Source organism: Ctenopharyngodon idella, chromosome 15, assembly GCF_019924925.1.
Source record: "Ctenopharyngodon idella isolate HZGC_01 chromosome 15, HZGC01, whole genome shotgun sequence".
In the NCBI taxonomy this organism is placed as follows: domain Eukaryota; kingdom Metazoa; phylum Chordata; class Actinopteri; order Cypriniformes; family Xenocyprididae; genus Ctenopharyngodon; species Ctenopharyngodon idella.
The window spans coordinates 16,353,657-16,374,477 of record NC_067234.1 but is presented as its reverse complement, the minus strand read 5'-3'; the positions used below and the strand labels follow the sequence as shown (position 1 = coordinate 16,374,477).

Genomic DNA, 20,821 nt, shown 5'->3' with positions numbered 1-20,821 from the left:
ACGCTTGGTTAAACACCCTTTTTCTGGATGGACTGGACGAGAGCACAATCCGTTTTGATGAACCTGACGATTATGTTTCCTTAAATGATACTATTAATCTGTTTTTGTATTTAAAATGGTTAAATACAAAATTTGTATTTAAAAATGGTTCTGAGTTCGTTGTCAACGAGGTTCCGCATATTCCGTGCCTATCTCGTCCAGTTCCTCCAGAAACACGGGTGGCCTGGCCAGTTCATCAGTCTCCATCTTCCTCCACATACCCCTCCAGTGAGCTTTTCCCCTGCGTCCTACCTGATCCACAACCCTCTGTTGGGTCCGGGCGTTCCAAGAGGAGGAAGGCCGAGCAGCCCAAACCTCCAATACAGCCTGCCGCCTTGCAACCAAAGTCTCCTGAGTTTTCTGCCTCCGAGCAGCCAAAAATACCAGCAATTGATGAGGACTGGTTAATAGACTTTTGGACCGAAGCTGCTCCAAGTCCCCTCGACGATGCTCCAGCCCTTGCCGAATCCGCTCCATGCTCCGCCGAGCCCGCTCCTGCCGCCCGCTCCTGCCGCCCGCTCCTGCCGCCCGCTCCTGCCGCCCGCTCCTGCCGCCCGCTCCTGCCGCCGCCGAGCCGCCCGCTCCTGCCGCCGCCGAGCCGCCCGCTCCTGCCGCCGCCGAGCCCGCATCCGCCCGCCCCCGAGGAATCCCCCAAGAAAATTTTGGTGGGGGGGGGGCTGGTACCCGTGGGTGGGGAACTCCTGGGCGGGCTTTCAGGGTCGCCAGAGCCTGTTAAGGCTCCAGACCCGCCATGGCCGCCCTCGGCCCCTGAATAGTGTGACTGAAGATGAATTGTGTGATAGTGGGAGACTACTTACTTAATTTTTTGAGAATGGAAAAGCATAGAATAATTTTGCAAAGCAAATTAATTAGAATGCACTCATTAAAACTAATTAAAATCAAGTTGTTTAATTTAAAGCAGTTTCATTCTAAACTGTTTTGGCCTCATCTTAGTCTCAAACATGAAATACTCATATTTTTTTTTTTTTTTCCCAAGAAATTTGTATCTTAGCTATACGCTACTTCATAGCTCTTACTGTAGACTATGTCAACAATTGTGGTCACTTAATAGTGGCATGCCTCCAAACATTTTGTAGGGATTATGGGGGGTTATTTCAAACCATAGCATGACACAAGCATGTCAGTTTTGTCAAAGAAATCAAACTGTTTTCATGAAAAAAGATAATCATGCTGTAATAAGAAAGGAGAAACTCCAAACAACACGTCACCATGTGGGAGGTGTCATTAGTTTAAAGAGTGATGATAAACGGTGTCTTTGTCATTGTCAGATGGATGCACAGAGAGAATTTTTTTTTTTTTTTTATATATATATATGTTGTACCAATGGCATACATGGCAGATTCAAAATAATGCAAATTTAATAGATTATGCTATTCATATCTAAATAGTTTCCATGGAGGTATATATGTGAATTATAGCTTATCAATATAATCTGTACTTTATAAAGATAGTAATTGTACAAAATGTTTGTATGTTGTTTGATTTTGCCTTGACAGTCAAATGCTTGTGTAATTGTCAATGTAAAAAATGTGTTTTTATTGTTAAAAAATTGTAAATTTGTTATTGTAAAATTGTTACATTCTTGTTGAATGAGGTAATTGTGAAGCCGTATAGAGTCATGACCTTTACCAATGTCACTGTCTTCACTGAATTCTACCTGCTGGGATTTCCAGGACTCCATCCTCAGTATTATGGAGCTGTAGGAACCCTTTTGTTTTTTGTCTACTTGACACTGGCAGGAGGAAATATCTTTATTATTGCATTCATTGCTTATGAGAGAAGCCTTCAGAAACCCACCTACTTAATCTTCTGTAATCTTGCTGTGTGTGATTTTGCTTTTGGAACTGTAACGCTGCCTAAAGCCATTGCAAAATACCTATTCAATAGCAGTGATATGTCATTTTATAGTTGCTTTGTGCAGATGTTTTTTGTTCATTACTTAGGGACTGTTAACTCTTTCCTAATGCTATTAATGGCCATTGATCGGTTTGTTGCAGTGTGTAACCCACTGAGATACTGTGTCCTTATTACAAACAAAACAACTTTTATGGCATGTGCTGCATTTTGGGCAATCTGTATATCGTGGATGTCAGTCATTGTTTTTCATACCTTCGATGAGCCCTACTGCAATTCTAATGTAATAAATCAAAATTACTGTGACCAAAATTCAATAATTAAACTGTCTTGTAGAGATGTAAGGCAAAAACAATTTTTTTCATTTTCATGTGCTATGTTTGTTCTTTTGGGCCCATTAATATTTATTATATTTTCTTTCATTGCCATCATCACATCTGTTTTCAAATTCTCAGACATTCAGGCCCGATATAAAACATTCTCAACTTGCACTCCTCAGCTTCTTATCATTTGTCTGTACTATGTGCCCAGATGTGTTGTTTATGTGCATGATGTGACAATTGCGATCTCACCTGGCATCCGGGTTATGTTAACTATGTGGTACAGTCTGCTCCCACCTGTTGTCAATCCGATGATATACTGCTTCAGAACCAAAGAGATCAAAGATGCATTAAAGAAAAAAATTAGAGATAGGAAAGTGAGTATGCAGATATAAATGGAGTATATATATATATATATATATATATATATATATTGAAATTGCTTTAATACAGTAGAGTGCATTGTTTACACTTGCCTTGTTTATGTACTTATATCACTGTTATTTTGGCTGTGCTAACCTCTTCAGAATCAGTGATATATCATATTTTATTTAATAAAATCTGCAAAATGTAAAAATAATTTTTAATTTTCCTGATGTATAAACTAATTTGTTAAATAAGTATATTTTATTGCCCTCTAAATGAGTATCAAAACAAATAGTTTCTTTTTTGCATATAAGGTTTTGCAAATGTTTATTTAATGGACTGTAATGATTTTTTAATATCTGTATTCACCTGTTATCATTAAGACACTCCAAGCCATTTAAAATTGTATGGTTTAGTTATTATTTATTCCAAAGGTGAATTTATCTTATTAAAAATAGTAAAAAATGTGCAAAAAATAGTACAGAAATGTTATCTTAAATTTTAACAGCCCATTTAATAAACACAATTTAATAAAAGAGAAAGTAATTTTACTCATAGATGAGTGTGAAAATGTGGAAATTGAAATGAAATAACCAATATTAAGAACCAATGGGATTTCTAATTCTGCCTTGTTATATGCATAAAAATAAAGTGTAGGCCTACTGATTCTGTTAATACAAAATATTCTTTTGTCATCTGACATGCATGTATGCATTTACTCTAATTGGTTCAGTAGGTTTAATGAAAACAGTAGGATGACAACAATTTTCTTAAACATGACTTTTGTCTTGTATTGTCTGTTTTCAGCTCCTGTGTGTTCCTTTTTCCTTGGGCAAATTCCCAATGGAAGGGAGCATCCCTATGCCCTACTCCCTTCGAAGGGGACTTTATGTAGCCATTTTGAATGCACTTGGTGAAGGGAGCAATGTAACTTCTTCATTATCTTCACCTGGGATGTTCCCATGACAATGCAGCATGGTGTCCATTAGCTGATTAGCTGTTCTTACGACAGAAATTATTGCTGTTAACATAGCTGTTGCGAATAAAGATACATTTATACATATTTTAAAATCTGTTATATCTGTGTGTGAGTGTATTTCTCTGTTCTCAATTTTAAAACTTGCCATCTCATCTTTGGATACTGAAAGAAAATACATTTCTAACCTGAAACTTATTTAAACATAACATGACAAAAATGTGTGAAATATATCAAAAAAAAAAAAAAAAACTTGAATCGCTATGTTTGTAAGTTAACTCAAACTCTTCCGACATCTACCTTTAAAATGAATAAATAACGAGTATTCGCTGGGTCACATGACCATAAATAATAAAATTACTTCCTCGAAGTGACCATCGCATGTACCCTTCGCCAATGGCCTTGTGGAAGGGCCCTTCGTGAAGGGATTCAGTTGATCACTCTCATTTGGAGCACCCCTACAAATGGCATCCCCTTCTCAAAGTGCCCTTCAAGGGTGCAAAAATGCCGTTTGGAATTTGCCCCTTCTCTTGATTTCCATAGTTATTCAGTATTTAGTTATAATTGTCACAGTTGGTTGCAGCAGAGATAAAGCAGGATCAAGGTGCAGCAGTCATTTATTAAACAAACTCAACTTCACAAATACAGAATCTCAGGAGACCGGAACAAGGCTAGGATCAGGACAGCAACATAAAACAATGTTAGGACTGACATAGAACTGAAAGAAATATAGGGTATAAATACAAGGGCAAACAGGAGCTAATGGGATGATTAACAAGGTAAATTAACTAGACACACCTAAACTAAACTAACACAATCAGTGGCTACAGAAACAAACAGGGAGACAACCAAGGAGAACTGAACTGAACTAATTAAACATGTAGCCCTCTCATCAATAAATATGGCTCAAATGTAAGAATTTTATCTAGGGGAACTTCTAAATTAACAATAACCTGATGAGAGGCACATTTCTAAATTTACTTAATTTACATTAAAAAAAAAAAACCCAGATATTCAGATACCACTATTAGTGTCAGTTTAGTGTTTTATAATTAGACCGTGGAAGTAACTACAGACTAAAGTTTCAGTTACTGTGGTCCAACATTACCAAATGTAAATAACCAGGACCATACGTTTTTCCTTTCTCCACAACAAAAACACCAGAATGTGAACTGAACAATAAACATGCTTTTATTAAACTGGAACTCTTTTGATTTGTTGTTTTTTTCTTTCTCTTCAAATGAAGTTCAATCAATGAAATCACAATTCACACTCACACAAGTCCAGAAAATCACATTAAACCACAATAAACCCAAAGTAATGTACTCTACCCAGCTGGGATTTTAGTTTGTTCGTTGGCACGCTATGTTGGAGCTCGTTGTAATTTGACACCACACTGAGTACTCACAGATCCAGAGAAAACGCGATTCTAGGAAATCGTTACCGACCCCAAATCAGGAAGCACAAAGGAAAGAACAGCCACAAACTGGATACATCCAGCGACGATGATCAACATGTCCAGACGAACTCCTCCATCCACGAACGAATCCCGATTTGCCTCAGCAACACAGCACCTTTGATCTCTCCTTCTGATCACTCCGTCATCAGTGCACACTTCTCAGACACTTTCGATCACTTTTTTTTCAGTTCAATCGGCTTTTCAAAAGCAAAGTTAAATCCCTGTCTGAACTCAATCTTTTGGATATTCAGTTCTTACAGTCTCTTAACTTTTAAAATCGTTAAGCTCAGTCTTTTTTTTTTTTGTTACTAATCCTCACTTAACTCTCTACCGACGACATCAGGCTGTATTTTTTTTTTCTCCGCCCCTCGAACTCGAGGGGTCACCATGAGAGCACCTCATTGGTTAAACAGATTTCCAATAAAATAAAAATACGTTTTCTGTCATTTTCCCCTAAATTTCAACCGCATTAAAACTTTGTACGCTAACAAGATATGAATTACTTTGCAAATAACTTCACCCTCAAAAGAAAAAAGATGATGAAAAAAAATAATGGTTGCGATCCCAAATGTGAATCCACGTTCCAATATTCAAATACTCATGATCACAAAAGCAAATAACTTTTATAACACTTTTTTTCCTTTTCAATAAAAACTCCCATAAAGATTTTTTATAAAAATAATACCTTAAATTTAGAAGGGCTCTACATTCTCCCCCCACCAAGAATCGTTATGTCCTCATAACGAGGGAAAACATAAAAGAAAACATATCCATTTGCACAATAAAGACATTTGTATCACCATAGGAACCCCCTTTTGTACAGTTACCATTCAATATATTGAACAACTACATATGCACAGCACATATTTCCCAAAATAAACGAGCAAGTTAAAATCACTTATGAGTCAACCTTTGAACAGCAATGACTTAATTTGGGCTTAAAGTAACTGCACAGGTACTCAACCTTTTTGAGGGCACATTCATCCACAAGTATGCAGTAGAACAGTATCTAACAGGGTTTACAGCTTTTGTTTGAGCGAGGACAGGCTCAAATTTAGGCACCCCAAGAGTATCATATGTAAACCTCTTAGGCACAATTCTCTCTCTTTGAGACCTCCTACCAGTTTCAGATACATTATCAGAGATAGTCTGATTTACATCACTCTGATCCACACTCACTAGGTCTCGCACAGGACTTGTAACAGTATCACAGAGATCTGACACAAGACTCACATCTTGCAAATTGACAGAATCAGTTTCTGATAGAAGTCTCGAACCAGACTCTATAGATTCATCTGTTTCAACTCTTTGAGGAATCTCAACTCGTGCATCAGAGTGTTCCACATTCTCTGTGACATTCTCAGAAACTACTGCATTCTTCTGAGAGGTTTCTATTCTCTTAGGAGTCAACTGCCGGTTCTCCGGTAAAGGAAACCACACTCCACACATTTCATTCTCACTATCAGAACTCTCATCAGCATTCTGATCAACCCTGGTTTCTGCTTCCTGTATTACAGGTGCATCCTTCGCTTTCTGCCCTGGATTCTGACTCTGTTTAACATTCTTCCTTCGTCTCAGAACTCTGTTCCTGGGTTTCGAGACACTGTCAGGAACTTGCCGCTGTCTCAACCCTTGTCCAACAGGAAGAATGTGATTCCTATGCAGAATCTTGACAGGTCCAGTTCCACTCTCTGGCTTAAGACGAAACACAGGTAAATTCGGCATTTGACTTTGGACAATGTAGGGCTCAGCACTCCATCTGTCCGCCAACTTGTGTTTCCCTTGCAATCCCAGATTCCTAATCAGGACTCTATCTCCAGGAACCAGGTGAGAGTAATGCAGTCTCTGATCATATCTTCTCTTATTTCCTGCATTTTTCTTTCCAGCTTTTTCCTCCGCCAGCTCGTATGCAGACTTCAGCTCCCGCTGCATGGTCTTGACAAAGCGCTGGTAAGACTTAGTGGAAATACCATCACTAGACACACCAAAACTCAGATCTATGGGCAATCTGGCTTCCCTTCCGAACATAAGGAAGTAAGGCGAGTATCCTGTGGCTTCATTCAGGCTGCTATTGTACACGTGTACAAGATGTCCAATGTGACGGCTCCACTGCTGTTTCTGCCTTGGATCCAGGGTCCCCAACATGTCCAAGAGTGTCCGGTTGAACCGTTCAGGTTGTGGATCACCCTGGGGATGGTACGGTGTTGTCCTGGATTTCTCCACTCCTAACAGGTCAAACAACTCATGGATGAGCCTGCTCTCGAAATCCCGTCCCTGATCCGAGTGCATCCGTCTAGGCAGACTATAGTGAATGAAGTATTTCTCCCACAGAACCTTTGCAACTGTGGACGCCTTCTGGTCCTTAGTCGGAAACGCCAGCGCATACCTCGTGTAGTGGTCTGTGATGACAAGGACATTACAGATGTTCTGAGAGTCTGGCTCTATGGATAAAAAATCCATACACACAAGATCCATAGGTCCATCACTGGATAAGTGTGACAGTGGCGCTGCTCTCTTTGGCAGAGTCTTCCTCTGGACACATCTGGCACATGTCTGGCAGTACTTCTCTACCTCAACCTTCATCCGTGGCCAGTAGAATCTCTCTCTTACCAAGCCATAGGTCTTGTCAAAACCCAGATGTCCAGAATCATCATGAAGCGACCTGAGAACTACTTCATGGAACTTCCTGGGCAGGCACAACTGCTTACGACGAGGTTTGTCTGGGGCTTGAGTGCACCTAAACATCACGCCATTCTCCATTACTAATCTGTCCCACTCCCTCATGATCAAGGAAAGGTCCTTGTGAGCTGCCTTCCTGATCTTGGACAGATCTCCTCCTTTAAGTGCTCTCCATATCTCTCCAAGACAAGGATCCTCCTGCTGAGCATGTGACAGATCCGCAGAACTCAGTTTTGGAATCATAGAAGTATGCAGAGTGGCTAAGTTACAGTAAGCTCTGGGGACTGATTTAGGAGATCCTCCCAATGACGTGACAATCCTGCTGGCAGTTGCAAAGCAGTTGGACTTGTCCTGCCCTGGCAGCTTACACAGGGATCTCACTCCAGATGATGATATATTAGTCCACTCCTGGTCCTTCACTCTCCTCTGCGGACGACGAGACAAGGCGTCAGCATCGATATTTTGTCTCCCAGGCCTGTACTTGAGACTGAAATCGTATGCCGAGAGGGCTGCCAGCCACCTATGCCCTACAGCATCCAGCTTGGCTGTAGTCAGAACATAAGTTAACGGGTTGTTGTCTGTCTGAACCTCAAACTTAGCTCCGTACAGGTAATCGTGTAGTTTGTCAACGACCGCCCACTTTAGCGCCAAGAACTCAAGTTGATGGACCGGATAGTTCTTCTCAGAAGGCGTCAAACTTCTGCTGACAAAAGCCACAGGCCTTAACCCTTGTCCTTGGTCCTGGTACAGAACGCCGCCCAACCCTTCACAGCAAGCATCAACATGTAGGACGTACGGAAGCTGGGGGTTGGCAAAAACTAACACAGGAGCCTGGGTAAGCCTCACCTTCAACTCATTAAAAGCAGCTTCACAAGCATCAGACCATCTACTCCCAAATGGATCAGAGGCTTTGTACACTACTCGTTCTGGGTCGGGTCCAGCTTTGATCTTTTTCAAGCTTGCAGCAGGCAGACACCCTTGCAACAACTCATTTAGAGGGTAGGACACTTTAGAATAGTCTTTCACGAATCTTCTGTAGTATCCACAGAAACCCAAGAAAGAACGGAGCTCTGACACGTTTTGCGGTCGAGGCCAAGATTTTACAGCTTCTATCTTTGAGGGGTCTGTTGAGACACCATCTTGAGACACAATGTGTCCAACATAGCTGACAGACGTCTGGCAAAAAGTGCACTTGTCCAAGGATAGCTTCAGTCCTTCGCTCTGTAACCGATCCAACACCTTGAGTAGCCTCTCCTCGTGCTCCTCCAAAGTCCGTCCGAAGATAATGAGGTCATCCAAGTAGACCAACACTTCCAAAAGGTTCATATCTCCCACCGTCTTTTCCATCACTCGCTGGAAGGTCGAGGGAGCCCCACAAATCCCTTGTGGCATCCGTTGGAATTGGTAAAACCCCACTGGGCAAATGAAAGCAGTCTTCTCTTGATCTTCTTCACTCAGGGGGATCTGGTAATATCCACTCCTAAGGTCCAATACACTGAACCACTGACTTCCATTTAAGCAGGCCAAAGCATCTTCAATGCGGGGAACGGTGTATTGGTCAGGGATTGTTCGACGATTCAGCGTTCTGTAGTCCACACACATCCTTATCTGGCCGTTCTTTTTCCGGACTACGACGATAGGTGAAGCGTAAGGACTTCTGGAGTCTGCAATAATTCCAGCCTCCTTCAGCTTCTCCAAGCGCTGCCTAACATCCTCGATGTCGGCATGTGCAAGCCGTCGAGACCTCTCACGAAAAGGCTTATCCTCTGTCAGTCTAATGTGGTGTTGGGTACTCTTCGAACATCCCACATCAAATTCATCGCATGAGAAGACATCCTTCCTCTCCAACATCTTTTTGGCCAACCGCTGTTTCCATTCTTCAGAGACAGGGGAATCGCCAAAGTTAAATGAATGCTTGTTCAGCTTAGTCTGACCACTATTCTCTCTGGGTTTAGAGACTGTAGACACGACTTCGACTGGAAACACATGAGCGATGGGCATTCCTCTTTTAATCATCACTGGACGAGAGGAGACATTTCTGATTGTAACTCCAATCCTTTTTGACTGGACAACAGTAGTAGACTGCACTTCCGCCGCTACTAGCAGTTCCTCAGGAAATCGTGATTCCTCCGGCTTATCTACTAACAGGGTCTTACCAGGAGGAGCAGCAGGATATTTCAGCATCCCATAAACCCTAGTACTCTCCCCTGGAGGCAATTTCACCGGTTTAGAGCGAAGATACCAGACAGTCCCTCTACTGTCGTCATCGTCACACTTTTCAATAGCAATGATCTGTACATAAGCATTCTTCATCTCAGGATGGACAGTCAAGGTGTGAAGAAACTCATGTCCCACTCTCTCTCTGCATGCTTCTACCAGCTTCTTCACCACAGATGTATTTGTTCCCACCAGAATATTTACATCTCCTTTCATGACAGGATCGGGACAGACCAGCACAAGTGCATCTATGGATTTCGTCACTCCTGCCACAGATCCTGGAAACTCCAGCCTTAAAGACAAACAGCCATCATATGGGTACCGCTGCATGCTCAATCCCCATACTTTCAAATTTTCTATTGGTGTCAATGGCAGATGTTTCAAGTATTTCTTATAGAAAGATCTGTATAGCAGAGTGACTTGTGATCCACTATCCAGCAAAGCCTTAGCATAGATCCCTTCCACCTGGATAGGAAGAACAGAGCTAGGTCCCACTAACCCGCTCGGAAGAACTGCTGGCTCAACTTTGACTCTTTTGCACTTTGTGGAACGTGTCTTTCCCGGAGCTTCAGGCCGTTCCTCTACTGAGCCCTGGAGAAGTTTCCCGACGACTGTCTCATTTTGATGAGTCACTGGTTAACTCTCCTGAGATTTTCATCCTTTGTACAGTCACGCTTTAGATGCCCATCTTCTCCACATCTGTAACAGAAGACATTGGCTTTATTAACTGGTCTGGTTGGTGTTTTACTCTCTGCAGTCGCAGCTAGACTGTGCAGGGCAGGACGATCATGAGTTATAGGTTCCTTTGCTGCTGCTGCCAAACGAGATACCTCGTTCTTAAGTCCTCTTATCTCCCTCTTTAGCTTTTCTACCTCTGAATCGCCCATGTTAGGGCTAGTAGATGACCCATTTCTTGAAGGGGATACCACAGAGACAGCTACATTGGACTGTGCTGAACTCCTGTTTTTCAACAGAGATTCTTCTTCTCTTACTTCCTTCATTAATTCATTGAAGGAAGGAGGGGCACACAGCTTATGGGTCATTCTCAAGCGCATAGCCACTAGGTCACTGGAAAGGGCACCTCTGACTATTTGTTGCATTCGAAGATGATTCATGGCAGAGTACTCGATACCTTTCTTCCTCAGCATACTATGCAGCATTCTGTCCAACCTCAGTATGTAGGCTGAGAGCTTTTCTCCTTCACTCTGGTACGTGCTCCGAAACTTTAACATCAAATCTGAAGCATCCTCAGTAGTGCCAAACGCAGACTCTAGTGCACTAAGATAGTCACTGAAAGTAGCAGATGGGTTGCCAGTCTTCTCGAACCTTACAATGTCTGCTGCAGGACCTCTGAGACACTCTACTAATCTCTGCTTCTTGACGTTATCAGAACACTGCCATTCTTCCAGAATGTGAGTAGTCTGCTCTACCCAGACCTCATACTCATCTTCCCTAGGAGGAGTTGGGATAAATCCTGAGAAAGGACGCAGCTTCCTATATCCGACTCTCTCCTCAGATGAAGCCACATGACACGTTTGAACCAGGGAATTTATGGCATCAACAAGCTGAGTGTTAAGATCAGGTGCAGGGGAAGCCAAACTTGGAATGTCAGCTAGTGATTTCCCTTCTTTTTGAAGAAAAGAGGTCAGCTTAAACTGGAACTCATCTTCCTTATTCTGCTTAGGTGTTTCAGCTGCAACATGAACAACCTGTGTGTACCAGCAGCCTACTTCAGGTCCTCCAAATTCTGCAGGGATAGAAATCTTGGAAATGCTATCAGCTGTTTCAAGCAAGACAAACTGCAGTCACTTAGTTTTATCAGAGCGACGATCAAGCACTTTGCATTTTCCAATTCCCAGAACAGCATCCAGCACACTATAGATTATTCTGTCTTCACAATCTGCAGATACATTGCTCAGAATAAGAACTCTATCCAGCTCAACATCTTTCTCTCTGCACCAATCAATAATCTCGCTAACCTCCATTTTGTTCACTTGTGTCATTTACAATACGTGCTCAGAAAAACAGGTAATGGCTGTTTAGCATTAAAGCTCTTAAGACAAAAATCTCAAAGAAACACAGTATGCAAATGATTCACTCTTAATTTTTTTTAGAACATACAAGTTCACTGGTTTTTTAAAACACAATCTGAATAATCTGTATGATCCCGGACGAGCCCCCACAAAAATGTAGCCCTCTCATCAATAAATATGGCTCAAATGTAAGAATTTTATCTAGGGGAACTTCTAAATTAACAATAACCTGGTGAGAGGCACATTTCTAAATTTACTTAATTTACATTTAAAAAAAACCCCAGATATTCAGATACCACTATTAGTGTCAGTTTAGTGTTTTATAATTAGACCGTGGAAGTAACTACAGACTAAAGTTTCAGTTACTGTGGTCCAACATTACCAAATGTAAATAACCAGGACCATACATTTTTCCTTTCTCCACAACAAAAACACCAGAATGTGAACTGAACAATAAACATGCTTTTATTAAACTGGAACTCTTTTGATTTGTTGTTTTTTTCTTTCTCTTCAAATGAAGTTCAATCAATGAAATCACAATTCACACTCACACAAGTCCAGAAAATCACATTAAACCACAATAAACCCAAAGTAATGTACTCTACCCAGCTGGGATTTTAGTTTGTTCGTTGGCGCGCTATGTTGGAGCTCGTTGTAATTTGACACCACACTGAGTACTCACAGATCCAGAGAAAACGCGATTCCAGGAAATCGTTACCGACCCCAAATCAGGAAGCACAAAGGAAAGAACAGCCACAAACTGGATACATCCAGCGACGATGATCAACATGTCCAGACGAACTCCTCCATCCACGAACGAATCCCGATTTGCCTCAGCAACACAGCACCTTTGATCTCTCCTTCCGATCACTCCGTCATCAGTGCACACTTCTCAGACACTGTCGATCACTTTTTTTTCAGTTCAATCGGCTTTTCAAAAGCAAAGTTAAATCCCTGTCTGAACTCAATCTTTTGGATATTCAGTTCTTACAGTCTCTTAACTTTTAAAATCGTTAAGCTCAGTCTTTTTTTTTTTTGTTACTAATCCTCACTTAACTCTCTACCGACGACATCAGGCTGTATTTTTTTTTTTCTCCGCCCCTCGAACTCGAGGGGTCACCATGAGAGCACCTCATTGGTTAAACAGATTTCCAATAAAATAAAAATATGTTTTCTGTCATTTTCCCCTAAATTTCAACCGCATTAAAACTTTGTACGCTAACAAGATATGAATCACCCTCAAAAGAAAAAAGATGATGAAAAAAAATAATGGTTGCGATCCCAAATGTGAATCCACATTCCAATATTCAAATACTCATGATCACAAAAGCAAATAACTTTTTTTCCTTTTCAATAAAAACTCCCATAAAGATTTTTTATAAAAATAATACCTTAAATTTAGAAGGGCTCTACAAACAGGAAAATGCAATCTAGAAACACAGACATGAAAAGAACAGAACAGATCAAGCTCAAGCCGTGACAATAATATAGTTATTTCCGAAGAGAGGATCAGCTCAATTTCAACCTGGCCGTGGCATGGGCCATTTCATGCAATTTCCCATAAGCAGGGTTGACAGGAAGGAAGGGCTCAACAAACTCACTTTCTTCGCCCCCTCAGAGCTGGACGCTAGCAACATGCTCGATGCTGGATCAGAAGATGCTGCAGAGCGGGCTTTCGGATCCATTTGATCGCTAGGGCTGGCAAGAGAGGAACGAGAATGGGAAACTCCCTACTCAAAATCCTCTGCCAACTCAAACTGCGAGCCCCATGATTGGAACTACCGCACTGCCACGGTGGAAGCAGCAGGGCCCGAAAAAGTGAGGACACAGAGACACTAATGTTGTGTAACTCATGCACCCTTTTATATGCACAGGTGTTCTGTATGTGACGCCATGGACTGCCATCTGCCAAAAAACTTGAAGCGTCGAAAGGGAACTCCTGCATAAACAGAACGTTATGATGCATTGGTGTGGAGGGTAGATAGTTATTGTTATAGTTATCTTTATAGTTATCGTTCTTGGTGAGAACGGGCCTTGAACCCTTGAAAGGTATGGATGCTACATTCAGATGCAGGTAATCACACATGCTCTCGCTCTCTCTCTCTCTTTCTCTCATAATACTCCACCCAGTAATAATCTAATACACTAATTGCTTTACTTAAACACAGTGTTGGACGAAGTATACAAATTACTTGGGTAAAAGTACAGATACGCTATTAAAATATTACTGCAGTAAAGTATTCAGTCCTTTTCAATTTTACTATAAAATACTTGACACACAGATAGAGCTTAAAAAGGTTACAGCTCAGTCTGATATCATTATGAATTATATGAATTGTAGCCAGCACTAGTCAATCAGGAAGATTATACAGACATGTAATTTGTATAATTGTCCTAGTAAGAAAACATTTTATTTTAGTATACTGTCACACTGATAACTACTACTGATAACTCAAGTGTGCAAACAAGTCAGAATAACCCCAAAAATTCGGCATTAGTAACTTACTTTTCACTCCATCACTTGTTTTTTGACATGTTTTTTATGAAATGTAATGGTATAAAAAGTATGATATTATGCTGTGGAATGTAGTGAAGTAAAAGTAAAAGTTTCACAAAATAAAAATACTCTGATAGAGTATAGATACTTGAAAAATATACTTAAGTACAGTAAGTAAAATTACTTTGTACTGTCCACCACTGCTTAAACAGCCCAAGCCGTCGTTACTAGTTCTAAAGTGTCGTTTTAGACCTGAGCACATTTGTTGTTCTATTAATGGCAGCTTTGAATCCTTGGCAGAAGAAAGCAGTTTTCTATTTCAGTATGGATCAACCAACATTGATTTAAAGAAGGAAGTAGCAAACTTGTTTATTGATTGATTTATTTTAACTCTGCACTTCATCATTATAGGCAATATAAAGTTGACAGTGAATAAGTATATAAATACACTATACAGTAAATATATGCAACAAATCAGCTCTTTCCACCCCCTGCTGTAATTTTAAAACAATAACACAATAAAATTGCTGTTCTACAGGGTCTCCCAGAGGGCTTTTGTACATGTGAGAGTTATACATTACGTCAAAGAGTTTAAGTGTATCTACAATGTGAGCATTTATAAGCCAAAGCCAAAGCAAACTCGTACCCATAATGTAACTGAGGACACTCTGACCTGTGCTGTAAGTATATTCATGTAAGCTATCATTTTCTAGAAAAAGTTCTTGCTCCTTTGTTTTGTCTTATACATATAACAGTTTTATTGTTACTTTTTATTTCCACCAGATGGGGTCGGGCAGCAATGAAGGAACCTACCAAAATGCAAACACAACAACAACAACGATCACTGAGTTTGTTCTACGAGGTTTTCCTAGCCTCCCTCCTGAATATTACGGATGTGTAGGAGCTTTGTTTTTCATCTTATACCTTCTTCTTGCTACTGGGAATATTTTTATCATTGTCTTTGTGATATGTGAAAAAAGCATTCAGAAACCAACATACATAATCTTCTGTAACCTTGCAATGGCAGATCTTGCACTTGGAACGACAACCTACCCAAGAGTCATTGCAAAGTACTGGATGTCTGACAAAATCATATCATTCAACGCCTGCTTCGTGCAGATGTATTTTGTCCATTTTCTTGGGGCTACAAATTCATTTCTCATGGCACTGATGGCTCTTGATCGATTCATAGCTATTTGCAATCCTCTCAGATATCATGCCCTGATTAAAAATTCAACTATTGCCATTCTGTGTGCGTGTGTTTGGATAGCAAACATGCTGCAGTTAGTTGGAGTCACTCTCCTGGCCCTCAGTGTGAATTACTGTGGGTCAAATGTCATACCTCATTGCTACTGTGATCATGTTGCTTTAAGCAAACTGACATGTGGAGATGTAACTACCATGAAAGTCACATCTGCAGCCATTGCCATGTTTGTTCTGTGGGGTCCTTTAAGTTTCATCTTATTTTCTTACGTCTCTATCATCATCTCTGTGTTGAGAATCTCAAATTCAGAAGGACGTTATAAAGCATTTTCCACGTGCACTCCACAGTTATTGATCATATGTCTGTATTATCTACCCAGAACATTTGTGTATATGACACACGTTGCTGGCTATGAATTTAGTACTGATATCCGCATTGTGGTTTCCATGATGTACAGTCTCTTCCCTGCTGTTGTTAACCCGTTTATATATTCCTTCAGGACTAAAGAGATCAAAGAGGCAATAATTAAAAAATTTAAAATAAAACAGGTTGGAGTCAATAGAAAGGTCAGTCTTGGTTAAAAAGAATCTGGTCCAGTATTGTTGCTTACTATATATATATATATATATATATATATATATATTAATAGTGAATTTTATGAGTGTCCTCTACCTGTTGTACTTGGTAAAGCTTTGATGGCATATTCTTCCATAAGAAGGTTTGAGATGTTTTCTCTTTTTTAAATTTATTTTATATTTTTCCTCAGTCAATTTGTAAAAGAATATAACTTATATACAAACTTATATTATAACTTATATTATAATTATATTAAACTTATATATAACTTCAGCTTATATACATTATACCTGAGCCACACTAAGAATTGTTTTTTTTTACTGTGTTAAAAATGAGCAAATATCTGCATTTTTTAATGTACCCTAAACCACTTTTCTTCATATTACAATATATTATATTATATTATATTCATGTTTAATCTGTTTTTGTTTCGTTTTCAAGGACTTTTAGTATGTTTATTTTTGTTTTCTTTGTTCTATGTGCTTCTTGTTCCTTGGTTATCATGACAATTAATTATATGATTAATTACAGCACAACTGTTCGTGTTTTAGTTCAATATCTTGTGTATATAATGCCCTCAGGCTATCTCAGTTCATTGTCTGGTTATGTATGTGTTTAAAAACACTGTTACTTTGATTCTCAAGTTTGTTTCATTTTATTAAAGCTACACTTGCTGTTTGAACTCAAACCTTTCTCTTCAACATCCTTTGTGGACCGCGTGACAGAACACCAGACAGCAGAAAAAACAATGGATCTAGCAGCAAGAAAATGTAGTGATGGTGAAATGAAGCTTTGCAAAGCATCAAGGCTTTCCCCTCAACTGTGTCATAAAAATGGTTCATTGCACACTAATGACATCTTGTGGTCAAAAGGTGAAAAAGCTGCCTTTGTGTCCCAGATGACCCAACCATTTTTTTTATTGTTTAATGTAATAAATCAGTATAACCATACAAGGCAATAAAAGTGTTTAGTCTATATAAATAATAGTCTTTCACATGTCATTGTACTTACACAATGTATGAATAAATAAGTCTGAGAATAAAATTTATGAAAAAATAAATGGGACAAATTAACGTACTGTAGTGTTGTACAGTAGTGTTGTACTGTAGCAGTTTTTAGGAATCTGCTTTGGTCAACACATGCATCCTTATTCATATAAGCTTTTGCCTTGATCCTAAACCTATGAGTTCATAAGCAAGGCTCGTGTAGGCATATATGATCAAAATAAATTAAGATTGTGGAGCCCCCTCGGCTCCACCTGGTACCGACATCCTCACGGCTCTACCGGGTTGCCTTGTCCCACCGGCTCCACATTGGCCAGACGTTGCTTTGCCTATGACATGGACTTCCGGGCCTTCAGCTGCCCTTCCTCCCTCCACCCCTTTGGCTCCAGGCTCCATCTTCCCTTTGGCTCCACCATGGTCCTTGGTTGCACCAGCTCCGCCTCAGTCCACTGACACCTTGGCTCCAGCTCAGGTGCTCATCACTGCGGCTCTGCCTAGGCCTCCGGATCCTGTGGTGTCGTCCAGTCCCGTCATTGCCTCAGCTTCGCCTGGGTCTCCAGATCTCTCTGCTCCAATGCTGGTGGTTGGGCCGCTAACTCCACTCTAGCTACTCCCACCATTGATTCCACCGAGGGCATTCGTACTACCTCTGGGCTTCCACCTGCTTCCTCCTGCCTTTGTCTATTATCTATTATGAAGGGTAATTTCATTATGATTGTTGTAGCGCTGTGCTGGAATTTATTTTAAGGATGTACCATATCAGTAATGACTTCAGCTAGTCACCTTAAGATTATTTCCATCTAAACTGGTTGTATCTCTTAAGGCTAGTAGTGAATGTTTTACGAGCAGTAGGACAATCATATTCATCCGCACAGTCACTCAGAGCCGAAGCACAACCAAAATAATGTTCTTCCGCAAAATGCATGCGGTTTTGTTTTTTAACTGCTAGAGGGACAAAAGTTGCATAGTGTTCCTTTAAAAGATCGCAATCTCAAAAAGGGCTGTGCGATTAATCGAAATCAAATCAAAATCGCGATTTGGCTTAGTGCAATTATGACATAACAAAGGCTGTGATTTTTTTCGATTTTTATTTATATAAATATGTACACAGCATGTTGGTGAAGAGCTGCTCTGTGATCAGTAGAAAATGACGCTCTATCTGAGAGCACTGTGTTTGAAAAATCAACACAAGTCAAACATATAACCTTACCAAACATGAGAAGTGTTTATGAACATCTTGTCCAACAAAAGACAACATTTAATAACGTGTTTTTACTCCAAACTCACTTCATAACATCAGTCAAGTGTTTGAAATAGCATTTTGATTAGCATTGCATTATAAATACACTATATTATTATGGAAATAGCGGAGAAGTCTTGAAGAACAGAGATAAACCATGTATTGTCGTAGTCGTCTGTTTGTTATATTCAAGTTTAATCAGTCAAAGCATTTCTATCTTCTTTTTATTCAGGCACAGCAATAGTATTATGCCCATAGGGGATTTCCTGGAACGATGTGCGTTATATTGCACTACTTCTGCGAGACATATTGAGCAACCCCAGAGGGAAGTCTGGACGATTGGGGTGGGGCGACATGTCTGCCTATGCTTAATTTCACTGGTTTGTAATACAGCAGAGCTTATTGGCATGAGCATGCGCATACGCATTCCTTTTTGTGCTAACTTTATGAATGATCTACGCTGTTTGACTGTGCTACATAAATATTAAGTGCTAACCATGGAGATTTCAGTTGCGATCAATTGGCTAATGTTTTGATGAAATTAAGACAAATCAAGTTAGATGAAGTTACTGTACTGTACGCTTGGTATGGTAACTCTGGGTTCTTCAGGCAGAAAATCTGCATGTAATAGGCTATACTGCTAAATCTGGGGAATGAATTCTTAATTCGTGGCCATGATATATATAGAGCCAGGACTGCATCAAGTGAAGTAAAGTCAAGTTTATTTGTATAACGCTCAATACACATCGTTTCAAAGCAGCTTTACAAAAAGTCATGTTGTCTATAAGCTTTAATATTGAGCAGTTTTAGGGCTGGGCGATATCACGAAATATGTTGCTGATATAAACGATACACTGTTTGAGATTTTAGCTATATTGTATTTATTATTTAATCCAGCAGATAAATCAGTGCCACTTTTAGGACTGCATGAAATTATAGCATTGCAAAGGAGAGATATTTTCTATAGGCTGATATATTTTCTGCATGTCATGCAGGGCTCTGTATTTTTATACTGTTAGGATTCTTCATATTTCCATTAGGATCGGTGGATAAACACAAACTCAAGATTATTCAGCGTCAGCATCAGTTCTGGCAGGTCACGTCAGTCAAGCTCGCATCAGCTGACTTCCAGGTGACTCGCGTCAACTTATAGGAATACAACGCCTATCACAGCATCCATATATAAGTACCTCAGTATATCAGCAGCTATCGCATTTCTCAGGAGCTAATTACCCTCCTCCATCCCCAGCTCCTCCTCTCGTCAGTCAGGATTTGGCCCTTATGATTCCCCTGAATCAGACTAATTCTTGAAATATGTGACAAATAAGACAATAACCATATTTTTTGTGCATACAACAAAAACCTTGCAATGCTTTGCTTTTTATTGTATATGCAAAGATGGATTTGGAATTTGTTTTTACTAAAACAGATGTTATTATGTCGATCTATAGCAAATAGTATTATTTAGCCTGTGTGCTCAAGTATTTAAGCAATGAATGTTCATATCACTTCTCTGCTTGCATTTTTTCCAGTCCTCACATTACTGCACAGATTTACAGATGTGAGTGTTAATTCGAATCTATTTTCATTTCACTCGTACATACACAGATTATAACACAATGCGGGGGTTGATAAATAAATAATTGGATTATTTTTATTGGATAAAGTTGACACTTAAAATAGGAACCTTTAAAAACTATAATAGGCCTACAGAACCAATATATAGGCCCACATATTTTGTTAACAGGTAAACAAGGTAACATGAGTTTGCCATTAAACATTTTATTAGGACTTTGTGCCAAGTAATGCAAGCATTGGACAACAAATCATCTCGTTAAAAAAAAATAAATAAATAAAAAACGGTCATGCTTTAAAATGTAAAATCAGCCACTTGCGTTCGGGTTTGTCCGATGTCTTAGGCCTATTTAAATACATACAGGTGCTGGTCATATAATTAGAATATCATCAAAAAGTTGATTTATTTCACTAATTCCATTCAAAAAGTGAAACTTGTATATTATATTCATTCATTACACACAGACTGATATATTTCAAATGTTTATTTCTTTTCATTTTGATGATTATAACTGACAACTAAGGAAAATCCCAAATTCAGTATCTCAGAAAATTTGAATATTGTGAAAAGGTTCAATACTGAAGACACCTGGTGCCACACTCTAATCAGCTAATTAACTCAAAACACCTGCAAAGGCCTTTAAATGGTCTCTCAGTCTAGTTCTGTAGGCTACACAATCATGGGGAAGACTGCTGACTTGACAGTTGTCCAAAAGACGACCATTGACACCTTGCACAAGGAGCTCTGTGTCCAAGAACAT

General features: G+C 39.8%; 2 protein-coding genes across 2 annotated transcripts; both read left to right on the top strand.

Annotated features, from left to right (window-relative positions):
* The first annotated feature begins 1,543 nt into the window (after nt 1-1,543).
* On the top strand, nt 1,544-2,629 carry LOC127495798 (olfactory receptor 1500-like). Its single transcript, XM_051863100.1, has one exon. The coding sequence runs from the start codon at nt 1,679-1,681 to the stop codon at nt 2,627-2,629; it is 951 nt and encodes a 316-aa protein (XP_051719060.1). The 5' UTR covers nt 1,544-1,678.
* A 12,615-nt stretch (nt 2,630-15,244) lies between these two features.
* or30bw1 (odorant receptor, family 30, subfamily BW, member 1) lies at nt 15,245-16,246 on the top strand. The gene has a single exon (XM_051862605.1). The coding sequence runs from the start codon at nt 15,245-15,247 to the stop codon at nt 16,244-16,246; it is 1,002 nt and encodes a 333-aa protein (XP_051718565.1).
* The last annotated feature ends 4,575 nt before the right edge of the window (nt 16,247-20,821 follow it).